A 14,405-nucleotide genomic window follows, 5' to 3' on the forward strand; every position below is an offset into this window, starting at 1 on the left:
CGTGGGAACAATGATTATTTATGATACCATAAATCTGCTATTCTTTCTTAATGCTTACAAAAACTCTGTGCAGGAATGGATCTGCTCTCTGAGACTCCTTGTCCTTTGACATACTGAGTGTAACAGAAATGGCTTTTTTGTGGAGCTGTAATTATGTGCAGCCATTAAATAGGTGCCTGTATGACTGCCATGTCCATGTTTTATGATTTGTTTTCTATAGCAGCTGGGGTACTCCAAAGTATTGGGTTGATATTTCAGAGCAAGTCTATCTCCTTTTCCCATAAGAGAGTACATACAACATAAACTTGGGTAAGAACACTTGTTTGGCTTATGAGTACAAAACTACTGAATACAGAATCACCTGTAAAAGGTGGGTGGTGGTGGGGAACAAAGTGGTCTGTCACCAGCTGTTACTCACTGGTTTGTCACTGAAAATGAAAATGAAATGCAGTAAAAGTACAGCCATTCTTGATGTTGCTCTTATAAGTGTGAAGGCATCTTTTGCCTCAGCCCTGCTTCTCCCTCCATTCATTTTGTCATGCCTGCCTTTTGTAATGCTGTTTCAAGCTGTGCAAGCTGGAGCTAGAAAATGTGAAGCTTTACTGCACATGCATATAATGCAGCACAGGGCTTAGGGTAATGGAGAACATTTTAAATTATAGCTGTAGAGATTTGAGAAATGGACATTAAAAACTATGTGTATAAGGATTTCAAATGTAGCTGTTGAAGTATTTGATTAGATCTTGTACTCAATGTGGCATACTCAGTATGAGAACTAATGCAGTCTAACATCTGTTGTTAATGCAGCCTGTCACCTGGCAGTAAATGAATAGATACTTACGGGACGTGCAGACACAGAAGTGTGATTGGAACCATCACTACTACTTTGAAAGAAACAGCATAATAATTTATTAACATCATGGTTTTTCTATATAAACAGAAAAAAAACTTTGAATATGAATACTCAGAATGGCACTTCATCACGGAAGTTCTAAGCATACAATTAATTTTATAGGATTAGGAGTAAAACCTTCCTTAGAAAAATTGATTTAAAAGCATTTGAGTGGACTCACCTTGTGGTTCAGAGAGATGCTAAGGGAAATCCAAGTCAGAGTTCCTAGGAGGATGTAGGAGGGCTGTGCTCCTCAGAAGGGCTGGGCTGGATGAGGCTGCTACTTGGAATAATGGTCCCAGATGAAGCAGGTGAGAGCCCATGAGTGCACGTGCCCCCATGTGGGGCCTTGGCTCTGCAGAGCTGAGAGGCTGGCTCTGCCACTGGCAGTGCAATGCTGAATTTGTGTGAACAAGACCTGCACAGAAGAAGACTGAGACAATCTTTTCCCAGGGGACAGTGAGCAGTGCATGCTCTTGGAAGAACAGTGCTCTGATGTGGCTGCAGACCTTGTTTGGGATGGGACACTTCACTTCTGTCTTGGCACAGACCACCCGACTCCTTCCTGTCCCTTGCACAACTGCCTGACCCTTCCTCCTCAGAGCACAGCCAGCAGACTCTTCCTCCTAGCAGCCAACCCACTCTCTGTGACACCCATCCTGGCTGGACATAGCTGTGACCTGTGGAGGGCAAGGCTGTTACAGTGCAGCTCATTGGGGTGAGCTTGCTTGCAATCCATTCTGCTACACTGCGAGAATAGCTTGGCCCTATTTACACCACAGTATTTCTGTGAATACAAAATATTCTTGTCCCTCTAGCAGCCTTCACCTCCTTTGTTCTTTGCTGTCTCTGTCTGCTTAACCCAGAGTTTCAGTGACAGGGACTTGCTTTTATATCTGATGATTTTTGGAGGTTTCTCTCTGCTGAGGTCTGCCTCACCAGTGTGTGTTTTTGTCATGTTCTGACTCCCTGCATTGTAAGGACCTCAAGGAGTTTATCTTTCCATTTGTGGCGTGACATTGAGCACTGAATTCTTGCCTTTAGTCTTGTTTTTGCTAATAATCCTTCTCTTGTTTAAATTAATTAAATATAAATGTATTAAAAAGGAACATGCTTTTCTAAGTAGCGGTAAGTGAGTTTTGAATACCAAGTCTACTTAATTAAGCTGCTCATCTGGTATTTTTGCATGCTTCAGTTGTCATGAACCTTTGTGTTTGCAAATGTAACTCATGTATTTGCTGTTGACTTAGGTGGCCTTTTGTGGAAAATCATGATCATGGCTTCATATGCGGGTATGAATTTGATTAAAATATAAAGAACAACTTGCTTAGCATACCTTAAATAGAGGCAGTTGCACATTTTTTTTTCCCCAAATACAAGCTAATCTGACTTCTCTCATCTCCTCTCTGAAGCATCTGTGAATTCCAGTATGTAGCTCAGTGTCAGCAGAGCAGGTGAGAGCTCAGCCCCATGGCAGGCTGTTGAGGACAGGTAGGAACGGTCTCTGTGTGTTCTTTCAGGAATTGTCTCTCTGTGTTCTTTCAGGAATTGTCTCTCTGTGTTCTTTCAGGAATTGTCTCTCTGTGTTCTTTCTGGGTATAGCAAACCACACACCTGCGTTTGGAGTTCCCCTGGTGTGTCCCCCACAATCCCTGTTGTGTTTGCTGGGTGGGCATCACTCAGCTGAGCACCGACTTGTCTGGGAATTCAGCAGCCCTGGCTCCCAGGTGCTGGCAAGTCTGCCTTTGATTAGAAGTTGTATATTATGTAATGTATCACAGGTTGGAAGATTAGGGAATAATTGTTAAACCACTAAAAGCACTTTACAGTGCTGTGAAATGTTGAGATAAATCTGAAAGTAGGCAGTAGTAAGTAGAGGCTCATTTTAAAAAAGCCCTTCTGGATTATGAAGTTTAGAAGGAAATGAAAAAGTAAAGCTATCATAACAGTATTGTTCCTATTACAATGATTATACAAAGTAAATGTTAAAATGCAGTTGTTGGTATTGATGTTAATTTAGTTTAGCTGCTGTTTCTTCCCGTACCCTTTGTGAGTTTTTGTTGTTGATGAATGAAGTTCCTTAATTATTTTATTAATATTGGAGATATTAGTAATCATGGCAGTGTGGTTAATAAATACAAACCGAGAGATTAGACAAAAGTACTTTAAATTGTTTTGCAGATGAACAGGCACTGTTGATGCTGGAGTTCTCTTATGACTTTAATCCTGCTGTGGGCACAGAGAGGATTAAACTATTACTTGGTGGCTGGAGTTATTTCATTTCCCCCATCCCCTGAGAGGACCCCAAAATTCAAACTGTACCCAACAAATTAGAGGTGCAGACTTCCACTGAAAGCTTTGAGGACATACTTTATGTTGTGATTTGCTTGTGATATGTATAAATTCATTCTGGAAATAAACTTTGTTGTGTGCTTTATCATAAGAATTAAAATAAAGGATTACCCAGTTTGAAATTCCAAATTGCAAGTAAACTTGAACTGTTGGAGTGCCTCTAGGAAATACATAGTGTGCTCTTGGCACAGTGCACTGCATAGCAGAATTTAGCTTTTCCAAGGAATTTCCTTCAGTTTGAGATCAGTTTTCTGAGGTGAGAAGCCAGTGGATTGTTCCAGTTTTGGATTTGAGGTTCACCTTGAATTTCAAAGACCTGTTTTGATACATGGATCTTTTTTTCAGGTTTCTATACTGGTCTTTACAACCAAGCCTCACATAAAATTCTGTAGCTTGAGGAACAAGAAAGAAAACCTCTGGTATGCACTGGAAGAAAAAGAAACATTCATTTAAATGGAGAATGACTAAAAAGAAAATTTGGAAATTCACCCCCCAAAATACCTGAAATTCACCCCAGTGAGTGCAAGCACTGCACAGACAAGTGTGTTTCACTTCCCTGCTTGCTGTCCCCAGGACTAGGGGAGTGGAGCAGCCCTCGGAGGATGTGCACAACCTCTCTCCTGGCTGTGGCTGCTGCTGTCTGCCAGGCAGCCCCAGAGCCCTGGGATGTTTTATACCACATGTGCTGCAATAAAGAGGCCAAAACTGGGTCTAGGGCACTCAGTGCTGAAAGTGCAGTGAGAATTAAGCAGGGATTAATTTGAAATCCAATAGCTGCCACTTTAATGGGCTCGCTGGCACCTAGTGCTTCTGATGTGTTCTTTTTGTGCAGTTGCACAGGGGATTTTGCACTCCTGCTACAAACACACACCGTCTGCCTCAGGTTGGGGAGAACATCCCCTGCAACAAGGATGATGTGCACATTCATTTCTAAGCATTTGCACCCTTTCTTAAAGCTCTCTTTGGAAAAAAGTACTAGAGGAGATTGTAGAATTTGTGTATCCCTGTTTCATTTGGTAATTACTAAATTCCTGTCTGTTTGCTGGGCTTTCTGTGCTGGAACTATTCAGATGTGGTTTGTGAGTTTAACCCAAAGTTTACTGTACCAATATTTTTGGGCTTATTGAGAACATTAAGACAGAGTTCTGTTGGAAGATGTTGGATGTTATAGTCTGACAGTCTTCCAGTGTGGAAAACACTTGAATTTATCCTTGTAGATAAGTTTTAGACAGCATTGTCCACGTGAAATGTTAATATGAGATGTTTTAAATCTTATTTCTGTTGTGATGTAACATTTTTAAATTAAACCATTCTTCCTCTAATTAGCACTTCAGCTTTTAAAAATTATTTTTTTCATAAAGCTCATTTTAATTGGAGTAACATGTATTGCATGTTTTATGAAACACCTTCATTGAAAGTCTTGGATCCTTTCCATTCAGGTCCCTATAGACCCATCCAGTTTGAAAATACACTGTTTTATCCTCTTCTTAATTACAGTACTTGGAGCAACTCTCTGTTAACTGTTTTTGAATTCCAGAGGATAATGAGTCTACCAGAACTAGAGAGTGTACAGCAAAAAACTGTTCACAGGAGGAAGCTTGCTGTTGCTTAGCTACCTGTCTTTTTAATTTGGTATCTCCAGCAATTCCATAATGACTAGTCCTTTAGCTGCTAAATGTATTTGTTCATGACAGACTGTACCATTCTGAACTGAATTTCACCTATGCATTACGGCTATTATTGTGGGAATAACGAGGGTGTTTGGAATGGCATTGTGCTGTGTGAATCACAATACCTAAATATGTCACTTACAGAGGCGGTTCCTACTGGTCGGTGCTACAGTGAAATTCAGAATAACTTTAGCAAAAAGTTGCCTCTGCTCCATCAGAGCAGTCCCAAATATGAACAAGTTTTGTGTTATCTGTAGGTAGTGCAACCAGTCTGTAGTACACATTCTCACATCAATTTGAAACATAATAGTGATAAGATAATAAATTGCAGATCAAACTACTATGACATTTAACATGGTTTTGGTCCACTTAGCATTTTCTTGCAAGTGAGAAAATGCCTGACATGTGAAAATTGCCTGAATCTCACAGAAATCTGCTGAAATAAGACTCTGAGCCAGGCAATAGTCATAGGAGATCTACTGACTTTTTTTTCAGCATCTGTGAAAAAATTTACTCACTTACTTAATGCTATCTGATCAATCCTAAAATTGATATAAAGAGATAGTTTATCTAGGCTTGTGGCCACAGAACTGGTATAAGCACAGAAAGAAATTCTGGCTTTTCTAAACCTTTTTCCAGCATGTGGATCTGAAAAGGATTTTCATTTGCTGTAAAATGAATTCTTTCTTACTATAATAGTCTTTTCCATTAGGAGAAATCTCTGTGACTCTTCCCCTTTTGCCTACACACAACAGCCACAGCAGCTTCTGCAGCAGTGTGGGTGAGGCACTCGTGTGTTTCTGGGAGGGCATTCATCCCATACCCCATACCCCATACCCCATGTGAGGAGCACAGCTGGCTGGCACAGGGCCTGGGAGCAGTGGCTCCATGTCCCTTGCAGATGTCCCATACAGAGGTGCCAAGAGCAGCTTTTTGTAAAGGAACTCCATCACTCCTTGCTGCTGAGCTGACGTGCCCACCTAGCCAGAGTTTTGTTATTGATGCTTTCTGTGTTGTATTTGTTAGGATTTTAGAAAGATGAACTTGTTAGTTTGACAACTAAAATTATATTTTAATGTAGTGGTGAACTCTCTTGGGAATCTATGAGCAATTTAATTTAAACGAAATTAGGTATTTCAGCTCTTGCAGGTATACTTTGTGGATTTAAATGTGAATCTGTGTAATCCAATTTTAGATATTCATAAGGTTTTGATGTCCTCATGGAAAATACTGGCCTATTTCAGTATGATTTTGTGTTCAATTAACCATTTAGAGATATTGACTTACAGATATTCAACACAGTTGAATATTTTTGCCCTTTTATTGTCGTATAATATTTACGTGTGTATTTTGAGTTTCTGGGTCTATAAATCTTTCTTATTAGGATAATTTATTTTTAAGATTACTGAGTATGTAGCTCTTGTACAGCCTCATATAATTTTCGTCATGCCTTCATGGTTTTAATCCTTTACATTTTAACATTGCATCCCCTGACTTTAAAGTGACTATATATATGTCCTTGATTTCCCAGTGCAGAGCCACTGCTGCACTGGCCTCTCTTCCCTTGCACAATTCCATGGAGACTTCAGTACAAGACATGACAAAATGTAAAACCATACTCATAGATCACCTTATAAATATTTATTCATATAAATTCTTTAAAGAAATTAAATTACGTGTTCTATACAAAATAGGAAAGAGAGGCTTTAAGTGTCACTGGCTGCAAATTGAAGTCATTTGTCTTGAAGGGTCAGGTGCCACTTTGTGGTAAGATACTTGTCTGAGATCCAAGAAGGGAAAGATTGATAGTACAAAGAGATTGATGGAACAGGCACTGCAATATGCATATGAAGTTACAGGTTAATTAGGAAGATTTAAACAAGAAAGTCCCTTTGTGTGGAGAAGTGTCATGTGTTGTTACTCTCAGAAGCGAGGTGTGCTGGCAGCCTTTTGAGCAGGCAGGGCTGATTTTCAGAGATGTTTGTGTGGAGATGTGCAGTTGTGAATGTCAGCGAGGTGGCAGATCACCAACAGCACACGCTGCAGCTGCTCAGGGAGCTCAGTGCTTTGCATACAGAGACACCTGCTCTGCTCACATCTTTGGCTTTCTTGTGGTTGATGTAAATTATAATGCTGGTTTTGTGATTCCTGTATCAGAGTAAAATCATTAATATTTCAGACTGCCAAGTTCTGTGGGTGTCTCAGGTGATGTGACTATTTGTTCTACTTTTTAATTGCAGGCACAGCAGAAATTGCAGCACTTACAGAAAAATCCTAAAGCTAAGAATGTGTGGTTTATAAAGGGGAGCTGAGCAGTCAACAAACATTGTTTTTGTGTTGATAGGAAAGCTGTTTTGAAAGAACAGACACTGCAAACTGTTCCTTCTTTCATTAAAGTTCACCAGCCTCCCTGGTACATTTAGCAGAGAACAGCAAGCTTCTCTGTGTGTATTGATGCTGAAATTAAAACAGCAAAATCTTTTGTAACAGTTATTCCCTTGGCAGAAAGAGAATTTTAAATTTGACTTAAATGCAACAAACCCAAAATGGTCTGTGCCCCTTGTGTCCCATTCTGCACAAGGACAAAATGGTGCAAATCTTTCAGCAAGGCAGGAATAAAAATCTCAGCAAGCGCTTCAGTATTTATTATCGTAATAGTAAATCATCCCTGTCTGCCTGGGAGACCTGTAAAACATACCTGCTGAGGGCAAGAGCAGGCACAGGCCTGAGGGACTGTTACACTTCTAAATACTATAATTCTGGTATTTTTGTCACAATAGTCTTAACTAAAATTTTGCATTCATATAGTCACCTTATTTTTAGCCCCAGAGACAGATCTTGGGGTACATGGCAGCACTTACTTTCTACAATCCATTTCTCTATTCTCTGACTGTGAGTATCTGAATTTTGGTTTAGTAAGGGAAGGAAGAAGACAGGCAAGTTTTACCTTGTCTAGCTGCTACATGTAAGAGAGAAAAGGCCTTCAATTGCACTGTATGGCTTTTTACTGAAGATGAAAAATTTGTTGAAGGGGGACAAAAGTTTTAATTGCAGAATATATTTCTACATTAGGGAAAGGCAGTTAGACTCAATGAGGCCCCTGGGAAATGTGATTGACTTTGAAAACAATCCTATTTTGTTTTATGATATTGCTGAGATGATGAGCCTTCACTTGTTATGTGGTCAGATACCTGTTTATTCACATAATTCTGAGTACAAAAGCAGCTGTAGAAAACAGGTAGTGGAAAAACAACACTCTCTTTTCTCTTTCACATTTTCACTTGTAGGAACTGTTTTTCATACCTAAAGAATTCTTCTCTTGTATTAACCTGAGACCAAATACAAGAAAATCTGTCAAAACAAATGAGTTGGAACACGTCCCACGATACCAATACACGCAGGCAAAGTGGTGTCTCAGGCACAGTTCCAGTGGCCTTTTTGTGGTACTTACCCTCCCTGCTTGAGTGGCAGCTTGCCTCCCATTAGCCTCCCCATCCATCACAAAGATGCTTCTACTTCAGGAAGAAATACAGCTTATTGGTATTGTTCTACTGCAAGGATTATATTTTTGCAGTTGATAAACATAATGCACTTCTTATTGTGAGAGCTAATTACAAATTTTGTTTTTCTTTTTGTTTTCTCTTTTTTTTCCAGAAACCAAAACAAAAGGACTGGCATCCACCTGGAGGATTTATTTTAGGACTCTGGGCTTTGATCATCATGGTTTTCTTCAAAACATATGGAATCAAGCACATGAAACATGTCTTCTGAATTGGAGCAAAAAAGATACTTGCACTGGCTGCTACTTTGGGTTCCTGGGTATCTCCTGTGTTCCCTTCATGTGGATTATGGTTGTGTTGAAATACTGTGTTGACATCTCGCTTCTAAAGGTTCTTTTGAAGCCATCTCTTCTGCCCCTTTTTCTGGAAAGATTCTAAAAAGTGGTTTTAATGTTACTGTTATTTCACTTTGTCTTGATTTAAACATATTTTAATGCTTTTCTGAGCATTTTTTGTTTTTGGTTAAACTTAAAAAAGGGCAGGAACTAAACCCAGTTACAGGATTTCTGTGGTTGCTTCTGGATTGTAAATGGGCAAATTCTTTCCACCATACTTTGAAGTAAATCTTAGAAGAAGTCACCTCTTACTAAAGAACTGGACATGGTGGAGAACATTATTTAAGATGTCAATCTGTCAATAAAAACTTTAGCATGGCATATTGAAAGCTTTCTTCACAAAAATAAAAATACTCTGGAATATATGGATTTCTTTTTTATTATTATTTTTTGTTCCCTGTTAAATAAAACCCTTAGATCAGTCCTTTCACCTTAGATAGTTCTGAGTCTAGAATTCTATGAGTTGGTGAAAGTAAAACAAAAATTATATGACTTTGCTGAATCTACTTAAAAAGAAGGCCAAAAAAAAGTGAAAGGACTTCACCATGTCCATTAGAAACCCTTCACAGATGTTGTATTTTCACTGCATATAATATGGACTTGGATGCTTTCAGAATTTTCAGTGCACTGGATTTTGCACCAAAGAAAATCAGCTCTGGCATCAGGATGAAGAACATTATAAATTGTACCATTGTATTCTGTAGTTTCTGAGCCCCTAGAAGATGTGCTTTGTTGCCTGTGTTTTGTAAATTCTGGTTTGGCATATTGATGTGTTCTTCCTGGACATTTACTGATGAATGTGTGCTAGAGGGGTTTTGTCTGTATAATACAGTGATATTTGTGAAGAGAAGAGCAAATCTGTGCATGTGTAGAAACACATCAGTCAGTGAGGAGAAGCTTTTGCCCTCTGCTTTTGGAACTTGTTCTCTACCTTAACCAAAATAAAGCCTACCTGACACAGTCATGGTGTAAGTACTACACACATATCTCTAAAAGTTATTAGGAATTATCTATAATCACACATAGTGTCAAAGTGGTATATTTTTCTTAGAATACGGTTCTGAGCATTTCCTATTGCACAGCACATACAAATCTGAGTGCATAAACATTTTGTCCTTTTTTTTTCTCTTCCAGCTTGATTGTGGCATCCCAGCCTCAGGTGAGAGGAGGTGAACTGTCAGAACTGTGTGAGCCTGGCAGGGTGTGGAGAAGCCACTGAGGCTTGCAGAGAGCAGAGAAAACAGCAGTGTGGTGCAGCTCAAGAACTAAAGCCTTGTTTTTTTATCTCCAACGATTTCCTAGGCTTGGAGATGTTGAAGGTACAAAATGATCCAAAATGGGAAGGTAAACGTTTGCCTACTCACCTCTTCCTGGCACTTCTTGGTGAAGAGCTGGGATTGTTTTCAGTAGCAGGGGCTTATGGCCCAGGAGTAGGGATTAGACCTAAAGCATTCCTAAAGTGGGGTGGATAATACTGGACTTGTCTTCTCAGTGTGCTGATCAGAAGCTTTTATGTAACTGCTGATCTTCCCTGCTAAACAATGCCACTTAAAGGGAAAGAGAAACACCCTGTGAGATGGGTCTGAGCAGCATTCCTGGTGCTGGATGTCTGAATCTATTCACAGTGTGTTGGGTTTGGGGGTTGTTTTTTTGGATAATGTCCTTCAAAAGCAATGACTTCATATCCAAAATCTGATATAATGGTGATTTTTCATAAAATCAAAAAGCTGGTTTTTTTCCCCTGAGCAATTTCTAATACAACAATCAAGTAAAATCTGCTGTGCACAGACCATGTAGAAAAGTATAGAAATGAATCCTGCAGAATTCCTTAGAGGATTTGCTTAGCTTTCCTTTCCTAATCCAACTCTTTTTCAATTGTAGTAAATATTTTAATCAAATATTTATTTTATAGGCAAGTTTTGCTACACTTTAAAAAGTACACAAAGTCAAGTTGATAGAGCTTTGTGTCCTGCTTCATTTGCAGTAGCACTTATTTGGACTCCTCAGGCCTTATTCAATTTTTCTCTTTCCCTCTTTCAGCCACCTTTTGCAGGAAGTGGTAGAAACATCTACAGAACTCAGCTGAATTTTGCCAGTAGCAGTAGATACCAAAGATTCTGTTTTTTTTAAAAGCTTATCTGCTTAGGGAAAAGGAGGCAATTAGGAGGGTTATTAAAATGCAATTTATGAATAGAGGCACTCAGTAAGTATGCATGTGAAGGTGATTAAACTGAAGTGAGAACAACAGTTTGACTGGAGTGCAGCAAACTCTGCTTCAGGCATTTTTAACATTTTTGTATGCACAGAAGTGAGGAGTTGAAATGGATCATTCTGAGACACCAAGTTGCCTATGCTACACCTATGAGACAGGATTTTCTATGCTGTGGTAGCTTTTGTTCCTTGAACAGTTACAATCTGAAAGCAAGTACAGGAATGACACAGAATTGTCTGTAGATGTGTGTTGTATATTTATTTTTTTATTTAAAGTTAGTACCCTTTTCATTTTCCCCGGGAGGCCATCAAGCTCAGTTTGGAATGGCCTCTGGGAGTCAGCCATGGCACCCTCAGTCACAAACCATTTGTTGTGTGCAGGCCAAGTGGGCTTTGCAGTATGGATGCTTCCTCCAAGGTGCACAGATGATCTTTCTGATGGAATCCAGGAGACAAGCCAGGTGGCAGCTTCCTGATGCTTCTTTGCATGGGAACCTTTTGAGCAGAGTTGAATTTCAGCATTGTGTGACTCTGCATGGATAGGTCTGTGAACTAAGCGTGCCCATGCCTGCAAAACTCAGTGTATTCATGTCTGCACCTGTGCTGTGGAACTGCACTGGCAGGTCCTGCAATGGGCTTTTAAGATATTGTTTAGAACACTCATGGATGATAAAAATAGATGTTGGTCATTTCAGTTTTTCAGCTCTCTTTCAGGATCACATCTTAAAATGCATCTTTATTATTGAATGAAGAAAAGGTATCTCCCCAGTGCGGTTGTACTCACAGCCAGGTGCTCTCCTGTCCCCTGGAGTGTCTGTGACCAGGCCCAAAGGCTGACACAATGTGTGACCAAGCTGTGCTTCTGTTACAGACTGAAAAGTGAGGTTCCTACAAAAAATGAGTGGAGAAAGAAACCTGGGCAGGGGGGAACACAATCAGTGTTTCTTGGTCTATTCCAGCAGAGCATTTTCATGTTTAATGACTGTTCTGATGAAATGCTGTTCTCTTGGCATAAGCCAATACCAGAGCCTGTTCACAGGTATCCTTACAAACATCATTAGTGATGCTGTGTCTCTTCTAGAGAGTGCAGGGATTTTTTCTTTCAGTTGGTTTTTCCTCCTGAAAGCTGTTATCTGTTATTGATTACAGAAAAGCAAATGCAGTCTGGGTCTAATTCTCTTGCTGAGTGCCTGCACACTGAGCCCATTTCAGTCTCGTTTCAGAGTCAGGGATTTTTATTCTCAGCTACCACATCCACAGAAGTAAATGGAATTTGTGGTCCAGTCTGCTCTCAGAGGGGCATCATTGCATGCTGGAGCAGGGCTGAGTTGCACTAAATCAGCGATTTGCAAAGGGGCCAAGGCCAGGTTCAGCTGTGAATTTATCCTGGGTGGAGAGGATTTGTGCAGTGATAAGGCCAGGGAGGTCTTGCACTGTACTCCTGTGAGAGGGACTGAAAGGACCAGCTGAGGCAGGGCAGAAGTCTGCAGCTCTGGCAATCCTGTCAGCATGTCACTAAGGGGTTTTCATGTTACAGAACCCCTGCTTTCTCTTCTCTGATGGATTCTGAGAAGGAAGGAATAAAAAGATCTGAAAGCTTCCCTAATTATCCTTTCAGTGTAGCTGAGGAAGTGAGATGCTGCTAGCTTCTGGTAAATAGTGAAGATTTCATCCATCTTTGCATTGTGAAGTCAAAAGCTTTTATGTGGTCACGATTATTTGGACTTGATAAAAACAGATGAAGTGGAAGGCAATCCACAAAGTGAGAATGGTGCATTTCAGAGTCTGTGGTATCTGGAGAGAAGACAACCTTTGTATATGGTGCAGTGTTGGGACAAGAAAGATCAGTGTCCTCATGGTACAGATCTTCAGCCCTGTCTCTGTTACAGAGCTCTGTGTGACCTGGTAGAATTTTATCATGCTTCCAGACTAATTAACCTTTGGATTGAGACAAGCATAAAATATTTCACCCAAGAGACTAATTTATCCATAAAGTTATGAACTGCAGAAAAAAGCAGTGTATATAATGAAAGTGTCTTCTCAACCATGTGAAGATCAAATTCAGGCTGCAGCTGACAGAGAGGGAAGTTGGGGCTCAGTACCAATAGTTGTCCTGCAGAAGTTCCGTTCAGCATTCCACAAATGAATCACAGGTGCCACAAAAATTCTTTTTAACCATCACTTCAGCACTTCTATACCATAATGAGTGTATGCATATGAGTGCATTTCTTAAGTGGTGAAAAGCAAATTTAAAAACTGGAGAAAGTTTCTCATAGAAGATTATATAACTTTAATTTATTTCTGCTTTCCCTCTTTCTTTTTTAAAAATAAAAAGCTTTCAGGAAACGTATCTTGAAAGTATCTGTGTTTTGTAACGAAAGCTTGCATAGGCTGCATAACATAGTCTGAAATCAGCATTTCTTAGAACTCATTTCACTTGCAAGTTCTTTAAGACTGAGTTACTTTTTCTCCCCTAATGAGGATTTCTGCCTGATTTAGTGATTAAATTGATAATATTTAAGGTTTCCATTCAATGATGTATATCTAGTAATGTTTGATTGTGCCATATTTTCTTCCCCATGCAGATTACAGATTTACCTTTTTTGCCTTTCTTTCTTTTCAGGTCTGTGTGAGAATAACACCAAAGCCTTGGCCAGTACTGAGCCAGTCTGGCTGCTTTGGCCAACAGGCTTAATAGATATGCAAATTGTACTTGCCTACATTATTTTGGTGATGTTGTTTACAACAATCCCTTGAACAAAAGAAGCCACATAAGAAGCAAACAGTTTGGACAGTGTAACAGCATTTTTCACACTGCTGTTGACATGGCTTTGGTGACAGCTCAGCAGAGACCAGGCTACCAGGCTGTGGTTTATTCAGGAGATTCATGGTGTGTCATACCAGTCTCTGTGACAAAACTGACTAATCTGGAATAGCAGATAGATTTCCTTTCTTGGTATGACTTACTGGAATAATGCTCTTATATTAAATATCTGACTAGGCCCACTGGCTCTGCATGTAGTGACTATTTTAAACTGAGGCTCTGTCCTTGATATCCAGCTCCAATGTAATGGTACTTATTTCCTTTGCCAAATGCTTTGACATTTACTAACAAAGAGCCTCACTAAATATTAGATTATGTTTGATTTTCTTTAAGTTACTTTTTCTGTACTGATTTTCCTGTTCAGGTTAACTTTGTAGCTGAAAGTATTGTGGCTCAAATTGTGATGATTTTAGGGTCCCCTTACCTCCGTTGGTATTTATAATGCACATGGAATAGCAAATAGGATCTCTAGGGTCATCAGTATATTTGTATATTGTATTTTTTGCATTGTATATTGTATTACATTTTATACAAATGTATATTTGTATTTTTTGCAGTTCT

At 39.5% G+C, this 14,405-nt stretch overlaps 1 protein-coding gene across 1 annotated transcript in view; it reads left to right on the forward strand.

The window, feature by feature from the left end:
* Window positions 1-9,769, forward strand: part of PIGK (phosphatidylinositol glycan anchor biosynthesis class K) — a 65,841-nt gene extending 56,072 nt beyond the window's left edge. Inside the window, 1 exon segment of the mRNA XM_063165882.1 lies at window positions 8,569-9,769. Coding sequence (XP_063021952.1) covers window positions 8,569-8,685 — 117 coding nt within the window. The 3' untranslated portion in view covers window positions 8,686-9,769.
* Window positions 9,770-14,405: the final 4,636 nt, after the last annotated feature.

The sequence above is a fragment of the Melospiza melodia genome, chromosome 11, assembly GCF_035770615.1.
Source record: "Melospiza melodia melodia isolate bMelMel2 chromosome 11, bMelMel2.pri, whole genome shotgun sequence".
In the NCBI taxonomy this organism is placed as follows: Eukaryota; Metazoa; Chordata; class Aves; order Passeriformes; family Passerellidae; genus Melospiza; species Melospiza melodia.